Source organism: Lonchura striata, chromosome 36 (assembly GCF_046129695.1).
Source record: "Lonchura striata isolate bLonStr1 chromosome 36, bLonStr1.mat, whole genome shotgun sequence".
Classification (NCBI taxonomy): Eukaryota; Metazoa; Chordata; class Aves; order Passeriformes; family Estrildidae; genus Lonchura; species Lonchura striata.
Genome location: NC_134638.1, coordinates 2,764,923 through 2,792,437, shown reverse-complemented (window position 1 = coordinate 2,792,437; position 27,515 = coordinate 2,764,923). Strand labels below are relative to the sequence as shown.

At 51.8% G+C, this 27,515-nt stretch overlaps 2 protein-coding genes across 2 annotated transcripts in view; both read right to left on the bottom strand.

Annotated features, from left to right (window-relative positions):
- LOC144247940 (uncharacterized) overlaps positions 1-27,515 on the bottom strand; it is a gene marked incomplete at its 5' end in the record, with an annotated part of 684,260 nt that overhangs the window by 328,691 nt on the left and 328,054 nt on the right. The window lies entirely within an intron of this gene.
- On the bottom strand, positions 22,927-23,896 carry LOC144247961 (olfactory receptor 14J1-like). Its single transcript, XM_077789770.1, has one exon. The coding sequence runs from the start codon at positions 23,857-23,859 to the stop codon at positions 22,927-22,929; it is 933 nt and encodes a 310-aa protein (XP_077645896.1). The 5' UTR covers positions 23,860-23,896.

Sequence of the window (27,515 nt, the reverse complement as noted above, 5' to 3'; positions counted from 1 at the left end):
TTTTTTGTTTGCTTTATTATAAGACTCAGGTGAAGTTGGCATAGCCAAACTCAAGAAAATGTACACCAGGCTTGACTTTCCAGAAATTACTTTTGGCTGGGTTTAACTGCATCCTCCAGGCTCAGGATCACCAGTACATTGGCAGGTTTGGCTCTGCAACATCAGCTTGCCCAGACTCTGCTCGGTGTTTCACAAATGGAGAAGACAATGGATATTGTGCCAAGCTTCCTTTCAAACAGCCAAACCTGCATCAGCATGACAGAAAAAAAGAAAAAAACAGAGACTATATTCACCAATTAGAGCAGAACCAGTGTCCCACCATCTTGCCCTCCACTCTTATTAATTTTGTACATTTAGAGGCAAAGCTGGGCCTAAAGCTTCCATCTCTCAGTTCCTGATGCCATTTGACTCCAGCCTGGACTCCCCCTGATCACACTGCCTGCTGTCCACGTGGGGCTGGGGATGCTCAGCCTGGAAAGAGGAGACCCTGGGGAGGCCTCACTGCAGCTCTGCAGCACTGCAAGGGTGCCACAAGAAAGACTGGGACAGAGTGTTCCACAGGGCCTGTGGCAACAGGACAAGGGGGGACGGCTTTCAGCTGCAGGAGGCTGATTGAAGTTGGAGCTGAGGAAGCTGCTCTTTGCCAATGAGGCTGCGGAGGCACTGGCCCAGGCTGTGGATGCCCCATCCTTGGGAACAGGGCTCTGAGCACCATGCTCTGGGGGAATGTTGCTAAGCATGGAACCAAAGGCTCTCGAGCTCAATGGTCATGTCACAATCCATGTCCCACCTGGAACTGCCAGCAGCCAGCAAGCAGCACAACACAACCGCTGGCCCTGGGCTCAGCACACGCTGCACACTGCTCCTGCTGCTCCTGTCACCCTTCTTGTTCCTGCCCCGATACCTCAGAGCATCAGTCTCCAAAGCTGCCTAAGGCCTGGATTGTGTCATCCATCCCTGCAGGATGCTGACATTTGTCCTGAGGAAGGTACGGTGCCATTCCATGGAGGTGGATCCCCCCAGCTGCCCGGGTGGGCTGGAGTTCTGGGGGGATGGGGTGGGACAGGGACCCCACTCTGAGGTTTTGCTACCTCTGCAGGCTGTGGCAGACAGAGAAGACAAGATGGAGGTGGACACACAGGCTGATAGAGAGGAAAAGATGGAAGTGGATGGAGGACAGACTGGAGAGGAAGAGATGGAGGTGGACACACCAATTGATAAGGAGGAGGAGATGGAGGTGGATGGAGGACAGACTGGAGAGGAAGAGATGGAGGTGGATGTGGATGTGGAAGAGGAAATGGATGTGGACATGGAAGAGTACACCGAGGACATGGATGTTGATTAAAAAGATGAAGAGGAGGCCATGGTCCTGCTTTGAAGACCAATGCCAGCAGCAGGACAGGCATGTGGTCCCCACAGGCAGAGTGGGTTCCCTGCAGCCGTGCTGGGGCGGGGCTGGGCTGGGTGGTCTCTGCTCAGGCCCGTGGTACCCAGTGCATTGGATTCTGGTGGCCTTGCCCAGCCTGTCCTGTGCTTGCTTTGGGCCACACAAGCCCCATCCCAGTGCCTGGGGCCCAGCCCCCAGACCCAGCCAGCCTCAGCTCTGGCAGCAGAGTCCCCCTGTGCCAGCCTGGGGACACACGGAAGAGCCCTCTGTGCCTGACTGCAGTGACCATGGCACCTACTTTTCTTCCTGGAGTGATGGAGATCCCGGACAGAGATGGCACCCTTTTGTACATAGTTTTTAGAGTTTGTTGTTGCCTTTAGGATATAGGGTTTAGGGCTTTGTTTTTGCTTCTGTAAATACATTTCAAATACTGTTGTTAGATATGTTCTTAGGTATATACTTTCTATAAACTGTTGTTATTACAAATATTCTTACAAATCTAAATGTGTTCTGTGTTTTCATCGCTGTTCTTCTGTAAATAAACAACCGTGATTTTTCCCACCCCAGTTCTCTTTCCATTTGCTTCCGGCACCGGCAGTATTGGCCAAGTTGCGGTTTCCACTTGCTCCAGGTTCCCATGGCTGGATGTTCACGAAGGAGCTGGCACAGCCACCCCAGCAGTGGTTGTCCCACTCAGAGGGTCCCGCTGACAGAGGTCACTGTCTCCTTGCAGTCTCTCTGGACACACTGGGTAGCTGCAGGGGCAAATCCCAGCGTGCCCTGTCCCATGGGATCCCATGTTGGGACTCAATGTCCCAGCCAGGGTGAGCACTGCTTGTGGCCCTGGGCTCAGCATGGCAGGCCTGGTGCTCACACCAGTGCAGACTTGAAGCTGGCCATGCACAGCTCTGTGTTTCTCCCAAAAAGATCACTGCTGCAGCACCTGGGGTTCCCCAGTGCTTGGCTTTTTATCCCCACTGCATGGAGGATCACATGGCAGGGCAAAGGATGGATCCCATGTGGCATCCAAGCTGCCCTGATCCAGGCTGGGCACAGCCTGATGAACGATGAACACATCTCGCAGGGACATGGAAAGCTCCCCTGAAAACCCAGTTCAGGGAGAGCCTGAGCTCTTTTGTGGCTCTAGGCAGGAAGAAGCTCAGGATCTCCCAGGGAGGCTCAGCAGGCAGTAGGATTGTGCCTGGATCTCGCTCTGGACATGCCAGTGGCTCAAGTGAGAGCTGTGGGAATGATTTAGAATGCACTGAGAGGGGCCACAGTCCTGCAAGGCTCTTACATCAGGAGCAAAGAGCAGCCTGCAGGGTGGGGAAGGCTGGAGCTGTACCACTGGGTGCTCATCCCTCACCTTCATGGGGAGCTGCCCCCAGAGTTGCTATGTATCACTTTGATGGTTCTCCCGTTGGGTGTATTTTGGAGCAGCTGTTATCTGTGGCTTTTTATGGTGATCCCGTGGAAAGCAGCCACTTGCCTGCTGTGATGAACTCAAAACTAATACTAACTCCTCATTCCCTTTGGTTTTATTTGGATTTTTTAAATCTGTTTGTTTGATTGGTTTGCGTGGGTTTGTTTGTTTCTGGGCTTTGTCGGTTTTGGTTTGAGTTTTTTGTTTCCTTTATTATAAGACTCAGGTGAAGTTGGCATAGCCAAACTCAAGAAAATGTACACCAGGCTTGACTTTCCAGAAATTACTTTTGGCTGGGTTTAACTGCATCCTCCAGGCTCAGGATCACCAGTACATTGGCAGGTTTGGCTCTGCAACATCAGCTTGCCCAGACTCTGCTCGGTGTTTCACAAATGGAGAAGACAATGGATATTGTGCCAAGCTTCCTTTCAAACAGCCAAACCTGCATCAGCATGACAGAAAAAAAGAAAAAAACAGAGACTATATTCACCAATTAGAGCAGAACCAGTGTCCCACCATCTTGCCCTCCACTCTTATTAATTTTGTACATTTAGAGGCAAAGCTGGGCCTAAAGCTTCCATCTCTCCATTCCTGATGCCATTTGACTCTAGCCTGGACTCCCCCTGATCACACTGCCTGCTGTCCACGTGGGGCTGGGGATGCTCATCCTGGAAAGAGGAGACCCTGGGGAGTCCTCACTGCAGCTCTGCAGCACTGCAAGGGTGCCACAAGAAAGACTGGGACAGAGTGTTCCACAGGGCCTGTGGCAACAGGACAAGGGGGGACGGCTTTCAGCTGCAGGAGGCTGATTGAAGTTGGAGCTGAGGAAGCTGCTCTTTGCCACTGAGGCTGCTGAGGCACTGGCCCAGGCTGTGGATGCCCCATCCTTGGGAACAGGGCTCTGAGCACCATGCTCTGGGGGAACGTTGCTAAGCATGGAACCAAAGGCTCTCTAGCTCAATGGTCATGTCACAATCCATGTCCCATCTGGAACTGCCAGCAGCCAGCAAGCAGCACAACACAACCGCTTGCCCTGGGCTCAGCACACGCTGCACGCTGCTCCTGCTGCTCCTGTCACCCTTCTTGTTCCTGCCCCGATACCTCAGAGCATCAGTCTCCAAAGCTGCCTAAGGCCGGGATTGTGTCATCCATCCCTGCAGGATGCTGACATTTGTCCTGAGGAAGGTACGGTGCCATTCCATGGAGGTGGATCCCCCCAGCTGCCCGAGTGGGCTGGAGTTCTGGGGGGATGGGGTGGGACAGGGACTCCACCCTGAGATTTTGCTACCTCTGCAGGCTGTGGAAGGCAGAGAGGACAAGATCTTGGTGGACACGCAATCTGATAGAGAGGAGGAGATGGAAGTGGAGGGAGAAAAGACAGGAGAGGAAGAGATGGAGGTGGACACACCAATTGATAAGGAGGAGGAGATGGAGGTGGATGGAGGACAGACTGGAGAGGAAGAGATGGAGGTGGATGTGGATGTGGAAGAGGAAATGGATGTGGACATGGAAGAGTACACCGAGGACATGGATGTTGATTAAAAAGATGAAGAGGAGGCCATGGTCCTGCGATGAAGACCAATGCCAGCAGCAGGACAGGCATGTGGTCCCCACAGGCAGAGTGGGTTCCCTGCAGCCGTGCTGGGGCGGGGCTGGGCTGGGTGGTCCCTCCTCAGGCCCGTGGTACCCAGTGCATTGGGTTCTGCTGGCCATGCCCAGCCTGTCCTGTGCTTGCTTTGGGCCACACAAGCCCCATGGCAGTGCCTGGGGCCCAGCCCCCAGACCCAGCCAGCCTCAGCTCTGGCAGCAGAGTCCCGCTGTGCCAGCCTGGGGACACACGGAAGAGCCCTCTGTGCCTGACTGCAGTGACCATGGCACCTGCTTTTTTTCCTGGAGTGATGGAGATCCCGGACAGAGATGGCACCCTTTTGTACATAGTTTTTAGAGTTTATTGTTGCCTTTAGGATATAGGGTTTAGGGCTTTGTTTTTTCTTCTGTAAATACATTTCAAATACTGTTGTTAGATATGTTCTTAGGTATATACTTTCTATAAACTGTTGTTATTACAAATATTCTTACAAATCTAAATGTGTTCTGTGTTTTCATCGCTGTTCTTCTGTAAATAAACAACCGTGATTTTTCCCACCCCAGTTCTCTTTCCATTTGCTTCAGGCACAGGCAGTATTGGCCAAGTTGCGGTTTCCACTTGCTCCAGGTTCCCATGGCTGGAGGTTCATGGGGGAGCTGGCACAGCCACCCCAGGAGTGGTTGTCCCACTCAGAGGGCCCCGCTGACAGAGGTCACTGTCTCCTTGCAGTCTCTCTGGACACACTGGGTAGCTGCAGGGGCAAATCCCAGCGTGCCCTGTCCCATGGGATCCCATGTTGGGACTCAATGTCCCAGCCAGGGTGAGCACTGCTTGTGGCCCTGGGCTCAGCATGGCAGGCCTGGTGCTCACACCAGTGCAGACTTCAAGCTGGCCATGCACAGCTCCGTGTTTCTCCCAAAACTATCACTGCTGCAGCACCTGGGGTTCCCCAGTGCTGGGCTTTTTATCCCCACTGCATGGAGGATCACATGGCAGGGCAAAGGATGGATCCCATGTGGCATCCAAGCTGCCCTGATCCAGGCTGGGCACAGCCTGATGAACGATGAACACATCTCGCAGGGACATGGAAAGCTCCCCTGAAAACCCAGTTCAGGGAGAACCTGAGCTCTTTTGTGGCTCTAGGCAGGAAGAAGCTCAGGATCTCCCAGAGAGGCTCAGCAGGCAGTAGGATTGTGCCTGGATCTCGCTCTGGACATGCCAGTGGCTCAAGTGAGAGCTGTGGGAATGATTTAGAATGCACTGAGAGGGGCCACAGTCCTGCAAGGCTCTTACATCAGGAGCAAAGAGCAGCCTGCAGGGTGGGGAAGGCTGGAGCTGTACCACTGGGTGCTCATCCCTCACCTTCATGGGGAGCTGCCCCCAGAGTTGCTATGTATCACTTTGATGGTTCTCCCGTTGGGTGTATTTTGGAGCAGCTGTTATCTGTGGCTTTTTATGGTGATCCCGTGGAAAGCAGCCACTTGCCTGCTGTGATGAACTCAAAACTAATACTAACTCCTCATTCCCTTTGGTTTTATTTGGATTTTTTAAATCTGTTTGTTTGATTGGTTTGCGTGGGTTTGTTTGTTTCTGGGCTTTGTCGGTTTTGGTTTGAGATTTTGTTTGCTTTATTATAAGACTCAGGTGAAGTTGGCATAGCCAAACTCAAGAAAATGTACACCAGGCTTGACTTTCCAGAAATTACTTTTGGCTGGGTTTAACTGCATCCTCCAGGCTCAGGATCACCAGTACATTGGCAGGTTTGGCTCTGCAACATCAGCTTGCCCAGACTCTGCTCGGTGTTTCACAAATGGAGAAGACAATGGATATTGTGCCAAGCTTCCTTTCAAACAGCCAAACCTGCATCAGCATGACAGAAAAAAAGAAAAAAACAGAGACTATATTCACCAATTAGAGCAGAACCAGTGTCCCACCATCTTGCCCTCCACTCTTATTAATTTTGTACATTTAGAGGCAAAGCTGGGCCTAAAGCTTCCATCTCTCCATTCCTGATGCCATTTGACTCTAGCCTGGACTCCCCCTGATCACACTGCCTGCTGTCCACTTGGGGCTGGGGATGCTCAGCCTGGAAAGAGGAGACCCTGGGGAGGCCTCACTGCAGCTCTGCAGCACTGCAAGGGTGCCACAAGAAAGACTGGGACAGAGTGTTCCACAGGGCCTGTGGCAACAGGACAAGGGGGGACGGCTTTCAGCTGCAGGAGGCTGATTGAAGCTGGATCTAAGGAAGCTGCTCTTTGCCACTGAGGGTGCTGAGGCACTGGCCCAGGCTGTGGACGCCCCATCCTTGGGAACAGGGCTCTGAGCACCATGCTCTGGGGGAACGTTGCTAAGCATGGAACCAAAGGCTCTCTAGCTCAGTGGTCATGTCACAATCCATGTCCCATCTGGAACTGCCAGCAACCAGCAAGCAGCACAACACAACCGCTGGCCCTGGGCTCAGCACACGCTGCACGCTGCTCCTGCTGCTCCTGTCACCCTTCTTATTCCTGCCCAGATACCTCATCTCTTCAGTCTCCAAAGCTGCCTAAGGCCTGGATTGTGTCATCCATCCCTGCAGGATGCTGACATTTGTCCTGAGGAAGGTACGGTGCCATTCCATGGAGGTGGATCCCCCCAGCTGCCCGGGTGGGCTGGAGTTCTGGGGGGAAGGGGTGGGACAGGGACTCCACTCTGAGATTCTGCTACCTCGGCAGGCCGTGGAAGGCAGAGAGGACAAGATCTTGGTGGACACGCAATCTGATAGAGAGGAGGAGATGGAAGTGGAGGGAGAAAAGACAGGAGAGGAAGAGATGGAGGTGGACACACCAATTGATAAGGAGGAGGAGATGGAGGTGGATGGAGGACAGACTGGAGAGGAAGAGATGGAGGTGGATGTGGATGTGGAAGAGGAAATGGATGTGGACATGGAAGAGTACACCGAGGACATGGATGTTGATTAAAAAGATGAAGAGGAGGCCATGGTCCTGGGATGAAGGGCGATGCCAGCAGCAGGACAGGCATGTGGTCCCCACAGGCAGAGTGGGTTCCCTGCAGCCAGGCTGGGGCGGGGCTGGGCTGGGTGGTCTCTGCTCAGGCCCGTGGTACCCAGTGCATTGGATTCTGGTGGCCTTGCCCAGCCTGTCCTGTGCTTGCTTTGGGCCACACAAGCCCCATCCCAGTGCCTGGGGCCCAGCCCCCAGACCCAGCCAGCCTCAGCTCTGGCAGCAGAGTCCCGCTGTGCCAGCCTGGGGACACACGGAAGAGCCCTCTGTGCCTGACTGCAGTGACCATGGCACCTGCTTTTCTTCCTGGAGTGATGGAGATCCCGGACAGAGATGGCACCCTTTTGTACATAGTTTTTAGAGTTTGTTGTTGCCTTTAGGATATAGGGTTTAGGGCTTTGTTTTTGCTTCTGTAAATACATTTCAAATACTGTTGTTAGATATGTTCTTAGGTATATACTTTCTATAAACTGTTGTTAATACAAATATTCTTACAAATCTAAATGTGTTCTGTGTTTTCATCGCTGTTCTTCTGTAAATAAACAACCGTGATTTTTCCCACCCCAGTTCTCTTTCCATTTGCTTCAGGCACAGGCAGTATTGGCCAAGTTGCGGTTTCCACTTACTCCAGGTTCCCATGGCTGGAGGTTCATGGGGGAGCTGGCACAGCCACCCCAGCAGTGGTTGTCCCACTCAGATGGTCCCGCTGACAGAGGTCACTGTCTCCTTGCAGTCTCTCTGGACACACTGGGTAGCTGCAGGGGCAAATCCCAGCGTGCCCTGTCCCATGGGATCCCATGTTGGGACTCAATGTCCCAGCCAGGGTGAGCACTGCTTGTGGCCCTGGGCTCAGCATGGCAGGCCTGGTGCTCACACCAGTGCAGACTTGAAGCTGGCCATGCACAGCTCCGTGTTTCTCCCAAAACTATCACTGCTGCAGCACCTGGGGTTCCCCAGTGCTGGGCTTTTTATCCCCACTGCATGGAGGATCACATGGCAGGGCAAAGGATGGATCCCATGTGGCATCCAAGCTGCCCTGATCCAGGCTGGGCACAGCCTGATGAACGATGAACACATCTCGCAGGGACATGGAAAGCTCCCCTGAAAACCCAGTTCAGGGAGAACCTGAGCTCTTTTGTGGCTCTAGGCAGGAAGAAGCTCAGGATCTCCCAGAGAGGCTCAGCAGGCAGTAGGATTGTGCCTGGATCTCGCTCTGGACATGCCAGTGGCTCAAGTGAGAGCTGTGGGAATGATTTAGAATGCACTGAGAGGGGCCACAGTCCTGCAAGGCTCTTACATCAGGAGCAAAGAGCAGCCTGCAGGGTGGGGAAGGCTGGAGCTGTACCACTGGGTGCTCATCCCTCACCTTCATGGGGAGCTGCCCCCAGAGTTGCTATGTATCACTTTGATGGTTCTCCCGTTGGGTGTATTTTGGAGCAGCTGTTATCTGTGGCTTTTTATGGTGATCCCGTGGAAAGCAGCCACTTGCCTGCTGTGATGAACTCAAAACTAATACTAACTCCTCATTCCCTTTGGTTTTATTTGGATTTTTTAAATCTATTTGTTTGATTGGTTTGCGTGGGTTTGTTTGTTTCTGGGTTTTGTTGGTTTTGGTTTGAGTTTTTTGTTTGCTTTATTATAAGACTCAGGTGAAGTTGGCATAGCCAAACTCAAGAAAATGCACACCAGGCTTGACTTTCCAGAAATTACTTTTGGCTGGGCTTAATGGAATCCTCCAGGCTCAGGATCACCAGTACATTGGCAGGTTTTGCTCCGCAACATCAGCTTGCCCAGACTCTGCTCGGTGTTTCACAAATGGAGAAGACAATGGATATTGTGCCAAGCTTCCTTTCAAACAGCCAAACCTGCATCAGCATGACAGAAAAAAAGAAAAAAACATAGACTATATTCACCAATTAGAGCAGAACCAGTGTCCCACCATCTTGCCCTCCACTCTTATTAATTTTGTACATTTAGAGGCAAAGCTGGGCCTAAAGCTTCCATCTCTCCATTCCTGATGCCATTTGACTCTAGCCTGGACTCCCCCTGATCACACTGCCTGCTGTCCACGTGGGGCTGGGGATGCTCAGCCTGCAAAGAGGAGACCCTGGGGAGGCCTCACTGCAGCTCTGCAGCACTGCAAGGGTGCCACAAGAAAGACTGGGACAGAGTGTTGCACAGGGCCTGTGGCAACAGGACAAGGGGGGACGGCTTTCAGCTGCAGGAGGCTGATTGAAGTTGGAGCTGAGGAAGCTGCTCTTTGCCACTGAGGCTGCTGAGGCACTGGCCCAGGCTGTGGATGCTCCATCCTTGGGAACAGGGCTCTGAGCACCATGCTCTGGGGGAACGTTGCTAAGCATGGAACCAAAGGCTCTCTAGCTCAATGGTCATGTCACAATCCATGTCCCATCTGGAACTGCCAGCAGCCAGCAAGCAGCACAACACAACCGCTGGCCCTGGGCTCAGCACACGCTGCACGCTGCTCCTGCTGCTCCTGTCACCCTTCTTGTTCCTGCCCCCAAGACCTCATCTCATCAGTCTCCAAAGCTGCCTAAGGCCTGGATTGTGTCATCCATCCCTGCAAGATGCTGACATTTGTCCTGAGGAAGGTACGGTGCCATTCCATGGAGGTGGATCCCCCCAGCTGCCCGGGTGGGCTGGAGTTCTGGGCGGATGGGGTGGGACAGGGACCCCACTCTGAGGTTTTGCTACCTCTGCAGGCTGTGGCAGACAGAGAAGACAAGATGGAGGTGGACACACAGACTGATGGAGAGGAGAAGATGGAAGTGGAGGGAGAAAAGACAGGAGAGGAAGAGATGGAGGTGGACACACCAATTGATAAGGAGGAGGAGATGGAGGTGGATGGAGAACAGACTGGAGAGGAAGAGATGGATGTGGATGTGGAAGAGGAAATGGATGTGGACATGGAAGAGTACACCGAGGACATGGATGTTGATTAAAAAGATGAAGAGGAGGCCATGGTCCTGCGATGAAGACCAATGCCAGCAGCAGGACAGGCATGTGGTCCCCACAGGCAGAGTGGGTTCCCTGCAGCCAGGCTGGGGTGGGGCTGGGCTGGGTGGTCTCTGCTCAGGCCCGTGGTACCCAGTGCATTGGATTCTGGTGGCCATGCCCAGCCTGTCCTGTGCTTGCTTTGGGCCACACAAGCCCCATGGCAGTGCCTGGGGCCCAGCCCCCAGACCCAGCCAGCCTCAGCTCTGGCAGCAGAGTCCCCCTGTGCCATCCTGGGGACACACGGAAGAGCCCTCTGTGCCTGACTGCAGTGACCATGGCACCTGCTTTTCTTCCCGGACTGATGGAGATCCCGGACAGAGATGGCACCTTTTGTACATGGCTTTTAGAGTTTTTTGCTGCCTTTAGGATATAGGTTTTAGGGCGTTGTTTTTTCTTCTGTAAATACATTTCAGATATTGTTGTTAGATATGTTCTTAGGTATATACCTTCTATAAACTGTTGTTATTACAAATATTCTTACAAATCTAAATGTGTTCTGTGTTTTCATCGCTGTTCTTCTGTAAATAAACAACCGTGATTTTTCCCAACCCAGTTCTCTTTCCATTTGCTTCAGGCACAGGCTGTATTGGCCAAGTTGTGCTTTCCACTTGCTCCCGGTTCCCAGGGGTGGAGGTTCATGGAGGAGCTGGCACAGCAACCCCAGGAGTGGTTGTCCCACTCAGAGGGTCCCGCTGACAGAGGTCACTGTCTCCTTGCAGTCTCTCTGGACACACTGGGTAGCTGCAGGGGCAAATCCCAGCGTGCCCTGTCCCATGGGATCCCATGTTGGAGCAGGGCTGAACCTGCGTTGTCCTGCAGAGCCTCATCCATGGCTATTCCTTGGGTAGCCCCAGTGATTGTAAAAGGGTTTTTAAATCTTAGGGATTTAGGTTTAACAGGAAAAATAAGCTTAGTAGGCCCTGGAAAAATAAATACCCTAAGCACCAGAAGATCTTGTACTCGCTAGAACTGCACCTGTGTATCTAGTACATGATAAATGATAGAATAGTTAGATGTGACGATTGTTTAGTAATTAAATATAATTACTCTTTAATCATTAGAATAATCATGAGAAACTGGTGTCAGGGACCTAAGAAAGATCACAAGAAACTCATGTCAATGTATATAATAGAACAATATAATTTTAATAATAAATATGTGAGTTATGTAACGATAGAATATAAAATACTTTCAGCTCGAAAGCCATGTTGGAGTCAGATTTGGGTCTGTACCCCTGACTCCCAGCGCTCTTAGTAAATCACCTGCATATAATCATATCCCATGATTATGTGTGTTCCAGAACGCTAACACCCAGGCCAGCCAGGGTGCACTGGGCTGTGGGCAACCCCTGTTCCTGGGCATCCTGAGGGGCTGGAGCAGCCTGGAGGCAGCCTCAGCACAGGGGCCTTGGTCCTACATGGACCGAGATTTCCTTTGGTGCCACGTCCCCGCCCCAGACCACTGTCCTCAGCCTCAGCTAGCTCTCCTGCAGGGTGAGTAGGGTGAGTGGAAGCACCCTCTGCTGTACCCGGCTGGGCTTTGGAGAGTGCTTTGTGGGTCCTGAGGTCGCTGCTGATTCCAACGGCGAGGAAATGAGGAGAGACACTCGTTGGGGGCAAAAATCCGATGTTTATTGAGGTCCTTGGGTCCAACAGCACCGGAGGGGGCCAGCCAACAAGTGCAACTCGGGGGTGCTGGCAACATGTTACATAGGGAGAGGGCGGGGGGGCCGATCAGCCAGTGGGGAACAGACAGGAGTGACTCTTGTGGGGATTGACATCTGGGGATCCAGTGAGGGATGGGCAGGGTAGGGGTCCCAGGACCTCATCCAATCACTCGGTGCCCTGGATGGAAGTTTCCAGAGGTAGAGGAAGGGGCACTGAGTGACAGACAAGGCACTTGGAAGGGGGCAAGGAACTGGCTTGGCATTTTCTAGGGAAACTGACACTTGGGGAAAGGCGGGAAAACTCAGGGAGAAACCAATACAGTATGGGGGTACACTGGAACAAACCATGACAGAATAAAGATGTAATAAAACATATAAAACCGCAACTCCACAGTTTGGTTAATAAAATTGTTAGAGAGATGCCCCTGCCCCAATTAAGGTGCTAACAAGACCAAATCCAAAGTGGATTTTATTGAACAGTAAATGTGAGGTAGAGAGAGACATGGAAAAAGAAAAGGGGAGAGAGCAAGGGAGTGACAGGGACAGAGATCTCCCCTGGGGCAGGGCAAGTGTGACATTGTTCCCTGTGTGCGTGGCCTTCCCAGGGTGGGGGTTTTACACCTGAGCCAGTTTGGGTAACGGGGGTGGTGTTCACCCCCCACCCCGAGCAGGGATTGCCTCACTGTTTCAGGTTACAATGTCAGATGTAACCAAAAGTGTTTTCAGTCCCCATCTCCATAAACTGTTATCAACAGGTGGGGCAGTGTTCTTTATCTCTTCCATGGCTCAGCCCTGATAACGCCCTGCAGGGGCCATCTTCTGTTAATGGGCCATTGAGTGTCACTGCAGCACTGATAAAATTACATCATCCCATTGTGGGATGCTCCGCCCAGGGGGAGGAACCAAGCATTTCTGCCTGGATATAATCTCACCATTTGCAACACCACAACCACCTTGCCTACTGGATTCCCAGAGGACAAGAGCTCCATAACCACCACTGGACATTCAGAGGAAGACCAGACCCTTCTACATGATCACTGCTTTAACAGAATCACGTTCATCACTCGAGCTGGACTGCAGCCACAATTTCATCAGACTGCTACCACCACCCTGATTATCAGGGTGTCAGGTTATATCCTGACTTTGTCAGATTAAACCAGTGTTTCCCTATTATTGCCTTGATTTTAATTTTCTTATTCAATTGTCATTCTGTCTTAGACTCTCCCTGGTTTGCCTTCAAACCAGTACAAAACTCACTGTGCTTATCCCTTGTTTTCTTCCCAAAACAGGATTTTCCCATACGCAACCCTTTGCCAGATGGAGAAGGCTATGAGGAAGAGGAAGATGCCCTGGGACACCAAGGCAGGTGAGGAGGAAGTCAGTGCCCCTTTCCCCCTCTCTCCTGCTCCATCTCCCAGCTCAGCCTGGCCCCCGGCTGCAGGACAGCCCCGCTGCCGGTGCCCTCCTGCCGGGGACGCACTGGGGGGATCTCCTTGTCCTTCCCTGTTGCACGGAGGCAAATCCCATCCTCTCCTTGTCCTTCCTCCCCCAGAGCAGGAGCTGCGGATGGAGACCAGGAAGGACAAATCCCTGCAGCAGAACCTCATGGAAGAAGCCATTTTGAGCAACTCCATAGAACAGGAATCCAACAGGGAGGAAAATCCCTGGAGATCTCACAGGAGGAGGGGCTGCAAGCCCAGCCCAGGATGCTCTGAGGAGGAAAGACCCACTCTGGGCCAGGAAGGTGGGCAGAGCTTCAGCCAGAGCTCGGAGCTGGTGGTCCCTGAGAAGCTTCCTGATGGGGAGAAGTCCTACAAGTGTTTGGAGTGTGGGAAGAGCTTCAGGCAGAGCAACAATCTGAAACGACACCTGATGATCCACACCGGGGAATGGGCCTACAAGTGTGGAGAGTGTGGGAAGGGCTTCGGTTGGAGCTCAGAACTCATCAGGCACCAGCGCATCCACACTGGGGAGAGGCCCTATGAGTGTCCCGAGTGTCAGAAGAGGTTTCACACCAGCTCTGATCTCCTCAAACACCAGCGCATTCACACGGATGAGAGGCCCTTCCGCTGCCCCGACTGCGGGAAGGGCTTCAAGCGCAACTCTCACCTTGTCAGGCACCGGCGCATCCACACCGGGGAGAGGCCCTACAAGTGTCCCCAGTGTGGGAAGAGCTTCACCCAGAGCTCTGACTTGACCAAACACCAACGGAGGCACCGGTAAGGGCAACCCTGCGAGTACCCCAACTGCAGGAAGAGCTTCGTGCTCTGCTCCAGCTCCATCCCCCACTGCAGGACCCACATTGAGCACAGGTCTGGTGACCCACATTCCCTGTGATCCATGTTGGGAACAAACCTGGCTGCTTCTCCTGTTGGTTTGGCCCTAATTTTCCTCTGATTCATCTTTATTCTTTAAACACAGCCAAAGCAGGGTTAAATTAAAGAAATTGATCAAAAATATCTGAAGTCCCACCATTTCACAGGAGTTTGAGGGGGAATTTAGGATTTGGGGATGGATTCTGTGTGGAGTGCCCCTGTTGCTAAGAGGTAGGAATTTGATCTCACCCTTCTTGTGTTGCTAACAACTCCTCCCTAGACCCAAACCCTTACTCTACCCCTGGGATACCCTATACAAACCCCACGGCCCTGCCTTTGCCCTGCCTTTCGGGGGTAAGAAATGGATTCTGGAACCAAGACCTGTCTCCTTTTTTCCTGCTGCCGGCAGCTGCACCCTCCCTGAACACTCTGAACTCAACTTCTGGAGAATTTGTGGGTTCTGGGGTGATCTTGGGCAGTGTTCTCCATCTCTTTGCACTCCAAAAGCCAAGAGGGATGGATCTGTCACCACAAAACCACTCAACCCCACTGAAAACAACTGAATTTTAACCTATAAAGGCACAATCCCACCTCAAATTGCTTGTTTCCACCTGAAAAAACTCAATCCTACACAAAGCTCATTCAATTCCACAGCTGCCAGGGTGAAATGGGGTTGGGAGGAGATTGGGAGAAGTGGGATCTCAGTTTGGAGTGGTGGGATGGGGATTGTGTGGGGCTGGGTGGCTGAAATGTATTTGATAGCAAATAAAACTTTCAGAGTTACTGATTTCTGTCCCATTCATTTTCAGTCAATTGTGTTTGCAGAGTGGCTCCTTCTCAGCTGATTAAATTCATATAAAAATCCCTTTTTAAAATCATCTAACTCAAACAATCTAAAACCTAATATCCAAACAAAACCACCCATCTACAATTAAGTTTTTTAAAAATAATTTAACTTTTTTTGCATACTTAAGGATGTTATTAAAGTTAAATTATTTGCTTAAAATGTATGATAAATTATAGTGGTGTGGTTTTTTTGTGTTTAGTAAATTTGTAATTTAAAATGTTTTACTAAGGTGTGTTAGATTGTATCTTAGTTTTTTGGATATTTTTTATCTTAAGTCTATTAGATAATGAGTTTAAACTTTCAAAAGGTATTTCTTGGTATATAATTTATTTATTTATATTTATTGGTAATGTTACATTAATAGCCATTGTTGTTTTGGGTTAAATCATTATTGGATTATTGTAAGTAAGAGTTGAAATACTGATGTTTCAATTTTTTTTTCTATTTAATTTTAATTATAATTTATTGATTTTATTATAATTTGTTGAGAGAATAGGAAGGAAATTCAAAGGCAGGAACATTTTTTCCTGGACAGGAACTGGAATTCCAGACCCTGGGAGTGTGTCATGGTTTAACACAGAAGGAAGAGGGTCAAGCCAGTCAGTGATTGGGGTTGGATATTGGCACTTGGGGTGACCAATTGAGGCTGGACACGCCTCTGAGAACACAGAGGGGTTAAAAGCAGAATTCCCAGGAGAACTCGCTCTCTCTGGTTCTGGTCAGGGCGCAGTGCAGCCTCTCTCCTGCCCAGCCCGTGGCTGGGTGGGGAGGGGAAGCCCCACAGCCTGACTGAGGTAAGTCCGAAGGGTGGAGGGGATGGAACCGGGCTGGCCCCCTGCAGATGGAAGGGTGGAGAAATCTGGGATGTCTGCGTTCCCCCTCCAGAGTCTCTGTGGAGAGAGAGAGAAAGAGACAGCAAGAGCGGGAAGGGGAGTGGGAGGTGCCCAGCGGGGGAGCTGGAGGTCTGGGCAGAGAGCCCGGCCAGCTGGACGGGGAATTTGGACATTTAATCCCTTCTTGGATGATGAAAGCTTTGTGAAACATTATTCCTCCTCAATTTGAAAGAGAAGAAAAGAGACAGTCTGGGGCCTGAGATGTAAGAAGGAGAAATTCTAGGTGGGAGGAGATGATGGAGTGGTTTTTGGCTAGACTTTCCCTTGTTAGCCATAGACTGAACCAATTTTCTCCTCCAGGAGAGAGACTGTATTTTAGGAGGATGCATGGTAAAGCAAGAGACCTGTGTCATGGTTTGACACGGGAAAAGAATTTTTTCTGGAAGGAAGAGGTCAGTTTGGATATTGACCAATTGAAGGTGGACACGCCTCTGAGAACACAGAGGGGTTAAAAGCAAAATTCCTGGAGAACTCACTCTTTTTTTGGTTCCGGTCAGCAGAGAGTGCAGACCTCCCCTGCCCGGCCGTGGCTGGGTGGGGGAGGGGAAGGCCCATGGCCTGACTGAGGTAGGCCAAAAAGGTGGAAGGACTGGAACCAAGCTAGCCTCTGCAAATGGAAGGGTGGAAAAAATCTAAGATGTCTCCGTTCTTCCCCCAGAGTTTCTCTCTTGAGAGAGAGAGAGACAGCAGCAGTTTTTGTCAGCAATACACCACGGGGAAGCAAGGTGTCCAGCTGCTGTGATAGTTGCCGGAGTCTGGGCATCGAACCATCCTGGAGAGTTCAGACTTTTAACCCTTCCTTGAGAAATGAAAGCTTTGTAAATTTTCCTTTCCCCTCCTCAGTTTGAAAGAGAAAAAGAGAGACACCTTAGACCCTGGGATGTTAGAAGGAGGAATTCTAGGTGGGAGGGGGACAAGGAGTGGCTTTACCTGGACTTTTTCCATGTTAGCCACAAACTAAACCAATATTCTCCTCCAAGAAAGACTGTATTTTAGGAGGATGCCAGAACAAAGTCAAGAGACCTGCTTCAGCTGAGAAAAGACAGAAGTGGAGTGAACAGAGAAAAAGTTAGGGGGTTTGTAGTGGTGCCCCTGTCCTCAAAGGAAAGAGAAGAGAAGAGGATCTCTGTTCTTAGACCCCTGGCCCCAGGGGAAAAATGAAAAAATAGGGGGAACTGTGGTCCCAAAAAATAAAAAACTAAACTGTTGTTTTCTCCCCTCTTGGCAGGGCATCCTTAAAAAGAAAAAAATCCTAAAAGCAGTCTGTCCATCCATGCATTGGTGGTAAAAACACTGTGCATGGAAAGGAAAAGGTTCACCATAGCAAACTTTTCTCCGGGCGGTGCCATGTGTGACATGGAAACACAGGATGTAAAGCTGTGTTTTCTTAGGGGGGGTCTGTGTCACAGGAGAGACTCCTGTCGCCCTCAAAAAGCTGAATATCGATTGTCTGGAGGGTGGAAACCTGATTGGGGTCCAGATTGTGTGTCACTGTAGTTTGTTAGAGTTAAGTAGTAGAAAGAGAAATGCTTTGCAAGGTTTTAATTTGATCTTTGTGTGGTTTTTTTCCTTTTTTTTTTCCTTTTTTTTCCTTTTTTTTTTCCTTTTGTAGTAGTAGCTTAATAAAGTTTTTTTTCTGTTATTAAGCTTAAACCTGCTTTACTCTGTTCTAAATTCCACTTCACAGCATTCAAGGAAGAAATCACATTTTCATGGGGGCACTAGCATTGTGCCAGTGTCAAACCATAACAACCTGCTTCAGCAGCTGAGAAAAAGACAAGAGTGGAGTGAATAGAGAAGAGCTGAGGAGGGTTGTGGTGATGCCCCCTGTCTTCAGAGAAGAAGAAGAGAAGATCTCTGTTCTTGGACCCTCAGCCCCAGGGGGAAATGGGGCGCGACTGCGATCCCAAAAATGAAAAACAGAACTGTTGGTTGTTTTTTTTTTTTTCCCTCTTGGCAAAGCATCCTTGAAAAGAAAAATCCTAAGAGCAGTCTGACCATGGAGCAGTCTGTCCATGCATGGTGGTGAGAGCACTGGGACATGGAAAGGAGAGTGTCACACTGGCAGATTCTCTCTGGGTGGTGCCATGTGTGACATGGAAACACAAGAGGTGGCAGCTATGTTTCTTGGGGGTCTATGGCACAGGAGAGACTCCTCTTCCCTTGATGGACTGAGTATTGATCCTCTGAAGGGTGGGAACCTGATTGGGGGTCCAAGTTGTGTCTCACTGTGGTTTGTTGGAACTGGGGGGAGCGAAAAGCAGTGTTTTGGAAGGTTTTAATTTTGGATTTAATTTTTCTTTTCTTGCTTTTTTCATTTTATAGTAGTAGTAGATAATAAAGTTTCTCCTTTGTTATTGAGCTTGGCTCTACTCTGCTCTGTTCCTGATTGCATTTCACAGCAATCATTTGTGGGGTTGCATTTTCATGGGGACGCTAGCATTGTGCCAGTGTCAAACCAGGACACAGGGGCCACCTGACAGGTCCAGCTGACCTTGGAATGTTGATGGCTGCCTTTCATCAGCCCCTGGAGAACTGGGGCTCTGTGCTTTCCTTCCTATGGAAAAGAACCATCCATCTTTCCAGGTGCTCATGGCAAAAATGTATACTCCCCCTGAAAAATTCCCTATATGCAAGGGTTCTCCCAGGAAAAAGCTGCCAGGACAGACAGCTCTGGCTGGCCTTGGCCTCTGGTGGTCACCTCTCATCTCAGGGAAGACTTGAGGAAAATATTTGAACAGGTTTGGCAGCTGGAACATAAATGAGTCTCTCATCCTCTGAAAAATTCAGATGCTCTTCTGATAAAATGTGTATTTTTTTTCTCATTGTGCATTATGCATGAAATATAATTTTCAGCAAAAAAAATATTACTCTTATCACTCTCCCAGTGTTATCTGACACAAAACACCTCGTCTACATATGGATCCAGGTCATCTGTATAAACAAACACAATAAAGAATCCAGCAGGAATTATTTGTCTCTGCTCCCATCTGTCACATCTCCTCTGGAGCTGGAGGTGCAGCCCCAGCACTTGGGAGGGCTCAGGGGGCCACAGGCTCAGCTCCCACACAGAGAACTTGTGGACCTTGGATGATCTCCCTGCCCCTGCCTGCTCAGCCAGGCTGAGATGGACACTGATGGTTTCTGTGCCAGGCTCTCCCAGCCCAGCCCAGCTCCCTGCCAGCTCTGCCAGCTGCCCTGAGCTCTGGGCAGCACCAAGGGCCTCTCCCCAGCACAGCCCAGCCGGCTCTGGCCCCACAGCTCTGCTCAGCCCAGGCTGCTCTGGGCACTGCCCCACGGCCTCAGCCCCTGCCAAGGGCACAGCAGCAGCTGCAGCTCAGCCAGGACTCAGCCCCACCATGGGGGAAGGGGCTTAGCCAAGGCCAAAGGAGCTCCCTGGCTGCCCTGCTCCCCTCTGCCTGAGGTGCTGAGAGCTCTGCAGCCCCTGCTGCCATCCCATCTGCCCAGGCCAGCACAAGAGCCCCGGCCCTGGGGCCCTCCAGAGCTGCTCCTGCTCCAGGCCCAGGGCCCATCCCAGAGCTGGGGCAGCCACAAAGCTGTGCCCATTTCTGCTCATTGCTGCTCTGATGGGGATGGATCCTCAGCCAATTGGAGTCTGCTGATGAATTTTCCTACTCCAGAGGCCTCTTCTTTCTTGAGTCTTCAGTTCAGGAATTCAGTGAGATAAGCTCATAAATATTTGTTCAAAATGCACGAAAAAGAAAAGGTCCTGGGAATATATTTAGTTTTCAATTCTTCTGTGGTTAATGAAACAGATTTCAGAAGTGTATTCAAAGTGAATATACTGTATTGAAAAAAATGCAGAGAGAGCAGTTTTGTCCTGATTTATTTTCCTGCTTATAAATTGGTATCAGCAATGTCCAATTGATATTGACCCCCAGCACCTTCTAATGCAGTCTGAACAGATATGAAAATCAAGATTCTTCATGTCTGACAATCAAAAACACTTTGTCCCAAATCCCTCCCCACTATATTCTGAGGCATTTCTGAGACCGACAGGAATCAAGGACTCTGAGAACAGAGGAAAATATTGTTATTCTGTGGTGCCCCATGGAACCAAGATCCCAGGTGACACAGAACGATCTTGTATCACCAGGGCTCCATTTTGACACTGCAGCACCAAGGAATTCATTGTGGCACTCTGAGGCCATTGTGACCCTGCAGGGCCTTGTGGAACCATGCAGAGCTTTGTGACAGAGCAGGACCTCGTGTCATGATGGGGTCATTGTGACCCTGCAGGGCTCCATGGAACCAAGGGCCCTGAGCTGCTCCTCAGGGACACGTGGAATGGAGGAAACACGTTGGACACCGTGGTGGCCCTTGGGACCAAGAGGCCATTGTGACACTGTGGGACCAAGGAGAGCATTGCTGCCCTGCCAGACCTCATGGAACCAAGGATCCACTGTGACACTGCAGGGCCTTGGGGGACCACGGTGACATTGTGACACTGCAGGGCCCAAGGATCCAAGGGACTCTGTGACACCAAGGGGTCCCATGGAACCAAAGGGACATTGTGACACTGGGAGGCTTCATGGAATCATGGACACCATTGGGACACTCTGAGGCTTCATGGAGCCGTGGTGACAGCAATCTGGCTGGGAGTCTGGACCTGCTGGAGGGTAGGAGAGCTCTGCACAGGGCCCTGGACAGGCTGGATCCAGGGCCCAAATCCAACAAGGTGAGGTGTAACAAGTCCAAGTGCCGGGTCCTGCACTTTGGGCACAACAACCCCTGCAGTGCTACAGGCTGGGGACAGAGTGGCTGGACAGCAGCCAGGCAGAAAGGGACCTGCAGGGACTGATGGACAGCAGGCTGGACATGAGCCAGCAGAGTGCCCAGGTGGCCAAGAAGGCCAATGGCTCCTGGCCTGGGTCAGGAATGGTGTGGCCAGCAGGACTAGGGCAGTGATTCTTCCCCTGTGCTGGGGACTGGTTGGGCAGCACCTCGAGTGCTGTGTCCAGTTCTGGGCCCTCCAATTTAGGCAGGACATGGAGGGGCTGGAGCATGCCCAAAGAAGAGCAACAAGCTGGTGATAGGTCTGGAATACAAGTCCTGTGAGGAGAGGCTGATGTTGATCCTGGAGAAGAGGAGGTTCAGAGGAGACAAGGAGGTGTCAGGGCACAGGTGGGACTTGATGATCTCCAAGGTCTTTTCCAACCTTGCTGATGCTGGGATTCTCTGAAACCACCCTTGGAGCAGTTGCAGGAGGAGCTCTGGGCCTCCTCTTCAAGCTCCAGCAGTCCAGGTCCCTCAGCTTCTCCTCACAGCCCCAAAGCCCATCCTGTCAGTCCTGCAGAGCCTCTGCAGCTCCTCCTCACTTCCCAGAACAGGGAGCCCCACAGGCAGACACAGCAGCCCAGATGTGCCCCCCTGGCCTGGGGTGTCTCTGGCAAGGGAGCAGCACCAGGCACTGCAGGAGCCTGCAGACAATTCCTGCAGCACTCGTGGAAGGATGTGGATGGATGATTCTGCTCCCCAAGGGACGTTCCCATGGTGCCAAGTCAGGAACTACAATGAGGAGTGGGGCCCGAGAGGAAAGGGCAAACAGGGATGGGCTGTATGCAGGGGAGGGAACAAGGATGGGCAAGAGGAAGAAATTTGTATCAGGAAGAATAAAGAAAGCAAAGGTGAAGCCAAGGAAATGCTCAGGGCAGTTTGGAGGTGGCTGCCAGGCAGCCCTGGCTTTGAGCAGCAGCGTCTGCAGTGGGACAGGATACTCCCAGCTGATGGGAACAAACTTTCTGGCTGGCTGCAGAGGCCAGGACAAAGCTGAGTGGTTTCCCTAGCATCCCCCAGCCCTTCCTGGCTTCAGGGGCTGATGGCATTTGTGCTGCCTCAGGTTCATGTCCCCACAGCACCAGCATGGGGGTGCTCCCGCCTGCTGTGTGCAATGCAAACAGGGGCTGCTGAGCCAATGCTGCCGTGTCTGTGCCTGCAAGGATGCGGCACCTCTGTGAGCTGGGGCAGAGGACAGGGCTGCAGAGGGGGGATGTTGTTGGCAGCTCCATGAGGATGATCTGGGACACTGTCCTGGGCTGTGCAGCACTGGGGATGGATCAGCCCCTGCTCTGCTGCTCCTTCCCGTCTCCCCCAGGGCCCTTGCAGAGCACCAGCCATGCTGTTTGCCCCCAGCCTGCCCACGGCCAGCCTGGGGCTGCTCACGGGGGTTTTCTATGCTGAGCATTGGCCTGGCTGTGTTCTTGAGAGAGCCTGGGCAAGGAGCCTGGAGCCCCCAGGCCCTGGCCTGAGGCGTCAGCGCTGCCCCAGCAGTGCCCATGGCCTGTCCCTGCTGCAGCCCCGGCACTGCCACCCCCAGGACTGTGCCCGGCCCCGAGAGCACTCAGGCCCTGCAGCAACACCAGGGCCACCAGGGCAGCGGGGCAGGACCACGGGAGCAGCACTGGCAGCACCAAGTGCTGCTGCTCCTGGGCACAGCTGCTGTGCCAGCCCTGATCTGCCCCAGCTCTGCACACAGACACTGCTGCTGCAGCTCCAGAGAAGGCAACAAAAGGGCATCTCTGCAGAAAACTGTGCTGGGAGATCCTTTAGTTCCTTGAAAGCCACTGAGAGCACAATCCCTCTTTGAACACAGTAGGTGGCCAAAGGGAATGTAGAGAAAATCAAAATGGGAAATGGCACAAGGAATGGTTTTTCTTTGAGGAAAATATGAAAAAATTAAAACAAAGGGTTAAAGCAGCTACAAGCACATGAACAAAAATGACCATAAATTACTGCTAAAATGAGTGATTTGGAGAAATTGGCTAGCAGTTTAATGTTTCTGATAGCATCCAGTCATCAGTCTCCTCAATGCAGCCTTGAGCTCCTGGTTCCTCAGGCTGTAGATGAGGGGGTTCAGGGCTGGAGGCACCACCGAGTACAGAACTGACAGGGCCAGATCCAGGGATGGGGAGGAGATAGCAGGGGGCTTCAGGTAGGCAAACACTGCAGTGCTGATGAACAGAGAGACCACAGCCAGGTGAGGGAGGCAGGTGGAAAAGGCTTTGTGCCGTCCCTGCTCAGAGGGGATCCTCAGCACTGCCCTGAAGATCTGCACATAGGAGAAAACAATAAACACAAAGCAACACAATGATAAACTACCAGTAACCACAAGAAGCCCAAGTTCCCTGAGGTGGGATTTGGAGCAGGAGAGTTTGAGGATCTGTGGGATTTCACAGAAGAACTGGCCCAGAGCATTGCCATGGCACAGGGGCAGGGAAAATGTATTGGCTGTGAGCAGGAGAGCATTGAGAAAGGCACTGGCCCAGGCAGCTGCTGCCATGTGGGCACAAGCTCTGCTGCCCAGGAGGGTCCCGTAGTGCAGGGGTTTGCAGATGGACACGTAGCGGTCGTAGCACATGATGGTCAGGAGAGAAAACTCTGTAGTAGCATAAAAAACGAAAAAAAGAATTTGGGTTGCACATCCTGTGTAGGAGATGTTCCTGGTGTCCCAGAGGGAATTGTGCATGGCTTTGGGGACAGTGGTGCAGATGGAGCCCAGGTCGCTGAGGGCCAGGTTGAGCAGGAAGAAGAACATGGGCGTGTTCAGGTGGTGGCCGCAGGCTACGGCGCTGATGATGAGGCCGTTGCCCAGGAGGGCAGCCAGGGAGATGCCCAGGAAGAGGCAGGAGTGCAGGAGCTGAAGCTGCCGCGTGTCTGCCAGTGCCAGCAGGAGGAAGTGGCTGATGGAGCTGCTGTTGGACATTTGCTGTGGCTTCACGTGGGAATCTGTAAGAAAAATTATTATGGAATAGCTGGGTGTGGAGAGAACTTTAAATATCCCAGCACAGCTTGCTGGCATTTTGCCCCCACTGCCTGCCCAGGACTCTCTGCCTGGAGCTGTCCCTGCCAGCAGCTGCTTCCCTGTGCCCAGGGCTGAGCCCTGCCAGAGCTGCCAGAGCCCAGCCCAGCCCTGGGGGCTCAGCTCTGCCCTGCAGACCCCTCCCAGCTCAGGCACTGCCCAGGGACAGATCTGGCTCTGCAAGCTCTGATGGTAACATCAGAGCAATCCTGAGCAGGCTGGAAAAAGCACAAAGATGCTGCATCTAAGGGGCCCTGTGTTGAATTCTGTTACTGCCTGGTTTATTTAGATGTGAAAAAAACTTTTCTTTTTCTCAATATGAACTGAGAGATGCATATCTATGGGGAATTCCCCATCCAGGCAACAAAGATTAGTACATAACAATGCAGAAATTTCCCATTTATGCAGATCTTGTCTTGCTATGCTCCCTGTATAATTTATTTGGAAAAGTTGTGGAGTTAAATGCCATGCTGGGAACAGTCCTGAACAATGCAGCATCCTCACCACACAAGGAGAACATTCCAAGATTTACCAGCTGTCTCCTTCCCCCCAGATCTTGTCCCCCAGCGCTGGGAGCAGCTCCAGGGCCAGCTGAGAGCTGTCCCTGGCAGGCAGCAGAGTCCCTGGCCCAGCACAGCGCCCTGGGCTGCAGGACCCTGCTCTGCAGGACAGCCCTGGGCACCCCTGGCTGCTCTGCACAGGAGATGAGCAGAGAATGCACTCACAGGCTCTGTGGGCATTGGCATGTTCCAGCTTTAGGAGATCTCTCCAGGATCTGCAGCTGCATTGTCCTGCAGCCAGAGGTTCCTGTGCCAAGGGCTGGCAGTGATTCTGCCCCAGGCACTTCTCATCCCCTTCCCAGCCCTGACTGATTGAAGCTCTCTGTGCCTCTGTGCTGTGCCCGGGCTGGCTGCAGGCAGTGCCCCAGCCCTGCTGGGCTGGCAGGAGAGCTGCTCAGTAAGAGAAATGTGCTTTTGAAGCTCTGCTTGCTTACCAGGATCACCCTCTGTGCCAGGAGCCCGGCCCAGCTCAGCAGCACAGACACAGCACAAGGACTTTAATGACCCTCTGGGGCTTTGTGCTCAGACCCTGAACATCAGGCCCTGAGAGGGAGTTGCAGAAACCTCTCTAGAACTCCAAGTCAGAATCCAACTCCAAAGTTTCTCTGACTTTTAATGGGTCCCACTGAGAGACACAACTGAGAAAGTGGCCCCAGGCCCCAGGCAGAGCAGAGAACTGGAGGCACTGATGCCAGGTGAGGACAAAGAGAAGCCAAGTCTTGTTGCCCTGGGGCACAGCAGGGTCTGTGCCACCAAGGGCTGTGAGGAGACACCTTGTGCTGAGGCCCTGGGGCCTCCTGGCACAGCCCCAGCCAGGCTGGGCACTGTCAGCCCCTGCTCCTGCCCTCAGAATCCCCCCATGACCACATCCCAGTGGCCTCAAGGATCTGCTGGAAGGAGTCCCTGGGTAGCCTTGGTCAGGAATGGCCCTGGGGGCTCCTTCATGCTGCCAGGGACTGCAGGTTTTTCAAAGGACTTTGGCTTTTCCTTTTGCCTTGGAGTCTCTGAGAGGTTTCTGCAATCATGGCCTCCAATATTCTGCTGTAATTAATCCCTGGAGAGGCTTTGTCAGTAACAACACTCAGTGGGGCCCATTAATGCTTCAAGGTACTTCAGTTCTTTTATGGTACTTGGTGTTTCCCTTTTGCTACAGACTCTGTGAGAGGTTTGTGCAATTATGGCCCCAATTATATGCTTTAATGAGTCCCTTTAGAACTTTATACTGACACTCAGTGGAGCTCATGAATACTTTGAGATTCTTAACTTTTGTAAGGTACTTTGGATTTTCCTTTCCGCATTGAGAGTTCTTTGTGCCATTTTCAGTCTCTGAGAGGTTTTTGTGCTATCCTGGCCTCCAGTTCCCTCCTCCAAGGACTCTATGAAGAGTCTGTGGTATAGATGGACCTTTGTGGGTCCCATTAATGCTTTAGACTCCAACCACTTTCGGGTTTTCCTCTGACTTTGACTGCAGGAAAGGTTTGTGCAATCTCCTCTCAGGCCCTGAGGTTCCAGGGCTCAGCTCCAAATGCACCACGGGGCTCATTAGGGTCAAGCAATTCCTTACAAATTATGGTTCTGCCTTGTTTTCTCTCTGCTCTGGTGCAGTTCATCAGGAAGTTTCTGTAGTGGTTTTGGTTCACCGTTTTGAGATTTCTCAGCCAATGCTTCAATTAGTGTGGTGTGTTAAGTGTTGGCTAATTACCAGTGCACTCACTAGAATATACTTACTCATTTCCTGCTATGAGATAGGATTAGGAGAAAGGCCAAGTAGGCTCAAAATTTTAAAAGGGTATAAATAAAATTGTATTAACAATAACTAAAGAAGGAGTATTAAGAATTAGAGGAAAACTTTCAGAACACTTCCTCTCTCCATACAACCTGACAATGTAAAGAGACAACACCTAAAATTTTCCATCAGTTTACCACCTCTAAAATAGTCTTTCTTCACTTCACTTATGGAGAGAAGTTCTTCCTGTTAATGTTATGGAGACTTCTCCACAAGAAAACAGTTATCTCATGGCTTTTCATTTCCACAAATAGAAGCTGCCTGGAGAAATCTGCAGTTGTGAACTCCCTCTCATCTTTTCCCACCTTTTCCCACAGCTGTGCTTATGGGCCAGGCCAAGTTATGGGATATTAATTTCAAGATGAGCTGTTTAAGAGCAAAGGTTCTCTTCATCTATTTCTGAAATCATCTTCATCTCTGGGAACAGAGGTCTTCTCTCCCTGAGGGTACAGAATCTCATCATTGTTCTCCCTTTCTCTGTTCAAACCTCTCACAGGAGATCACAGCTACTTCAACATTCGATTACTTTAGCATGGAGGTCTTTGCTGAAACAAGTAATCTCCCCATACTTTTCAATGTCTTATAGAGAAAAAGAGTCTGATGTATCAATGACATCCTTCTCCATAGCTTAACCAGAGTATTCCAGCCGCAAGATCAAGGCATCTCCTCATCCCTCCCATCTGGGACTCAACTTCCTCTTCCCTGCCCTCGGTGTGTCCATGCTGCTCCTCTGTGTGCCTGCCCTGTGTCCTTTTCTCTCACTGGAGGGAGGATGGCAGCACTGGCAGAGTCAATATCTCCCGGGGCTGCAGCTGGTTCCGTGAGCCCGGCCGGGCTCGGTGCTTGCGGCCGGAGCTGTTTTGCCATGGAGGTTTCTGCAGCGGCTGCGCTGGGGCTGTGTCAGGCTGGGCCGCGCTGGGGCAGGGCCAGGATCTCAGCAGCCAGGCCAGAGCCCAGCAGCAGCACGGCCGGGGCCGATGGCTTCTCCTGCCCTGCCCGCTGGCTGCGGGCGAAGCCCAAGGGCGGCAGAGCCTTGGCCGAGCCGGCCCGGCCCGGGGCTGCTCCTGGGGCCCGGCGGATCCTGGCCGGGCCCGGGCTGGCGGCGGGGCAGGGCTCGGCAGAGCCAGATGTCAGCACCCGCAGCCACGGCCCGGCCTCGGCCCCGCGGCCTCCCCTGCCCTGCCCGGCAGCCGATGGCGCCTGGCGGCTCCCTG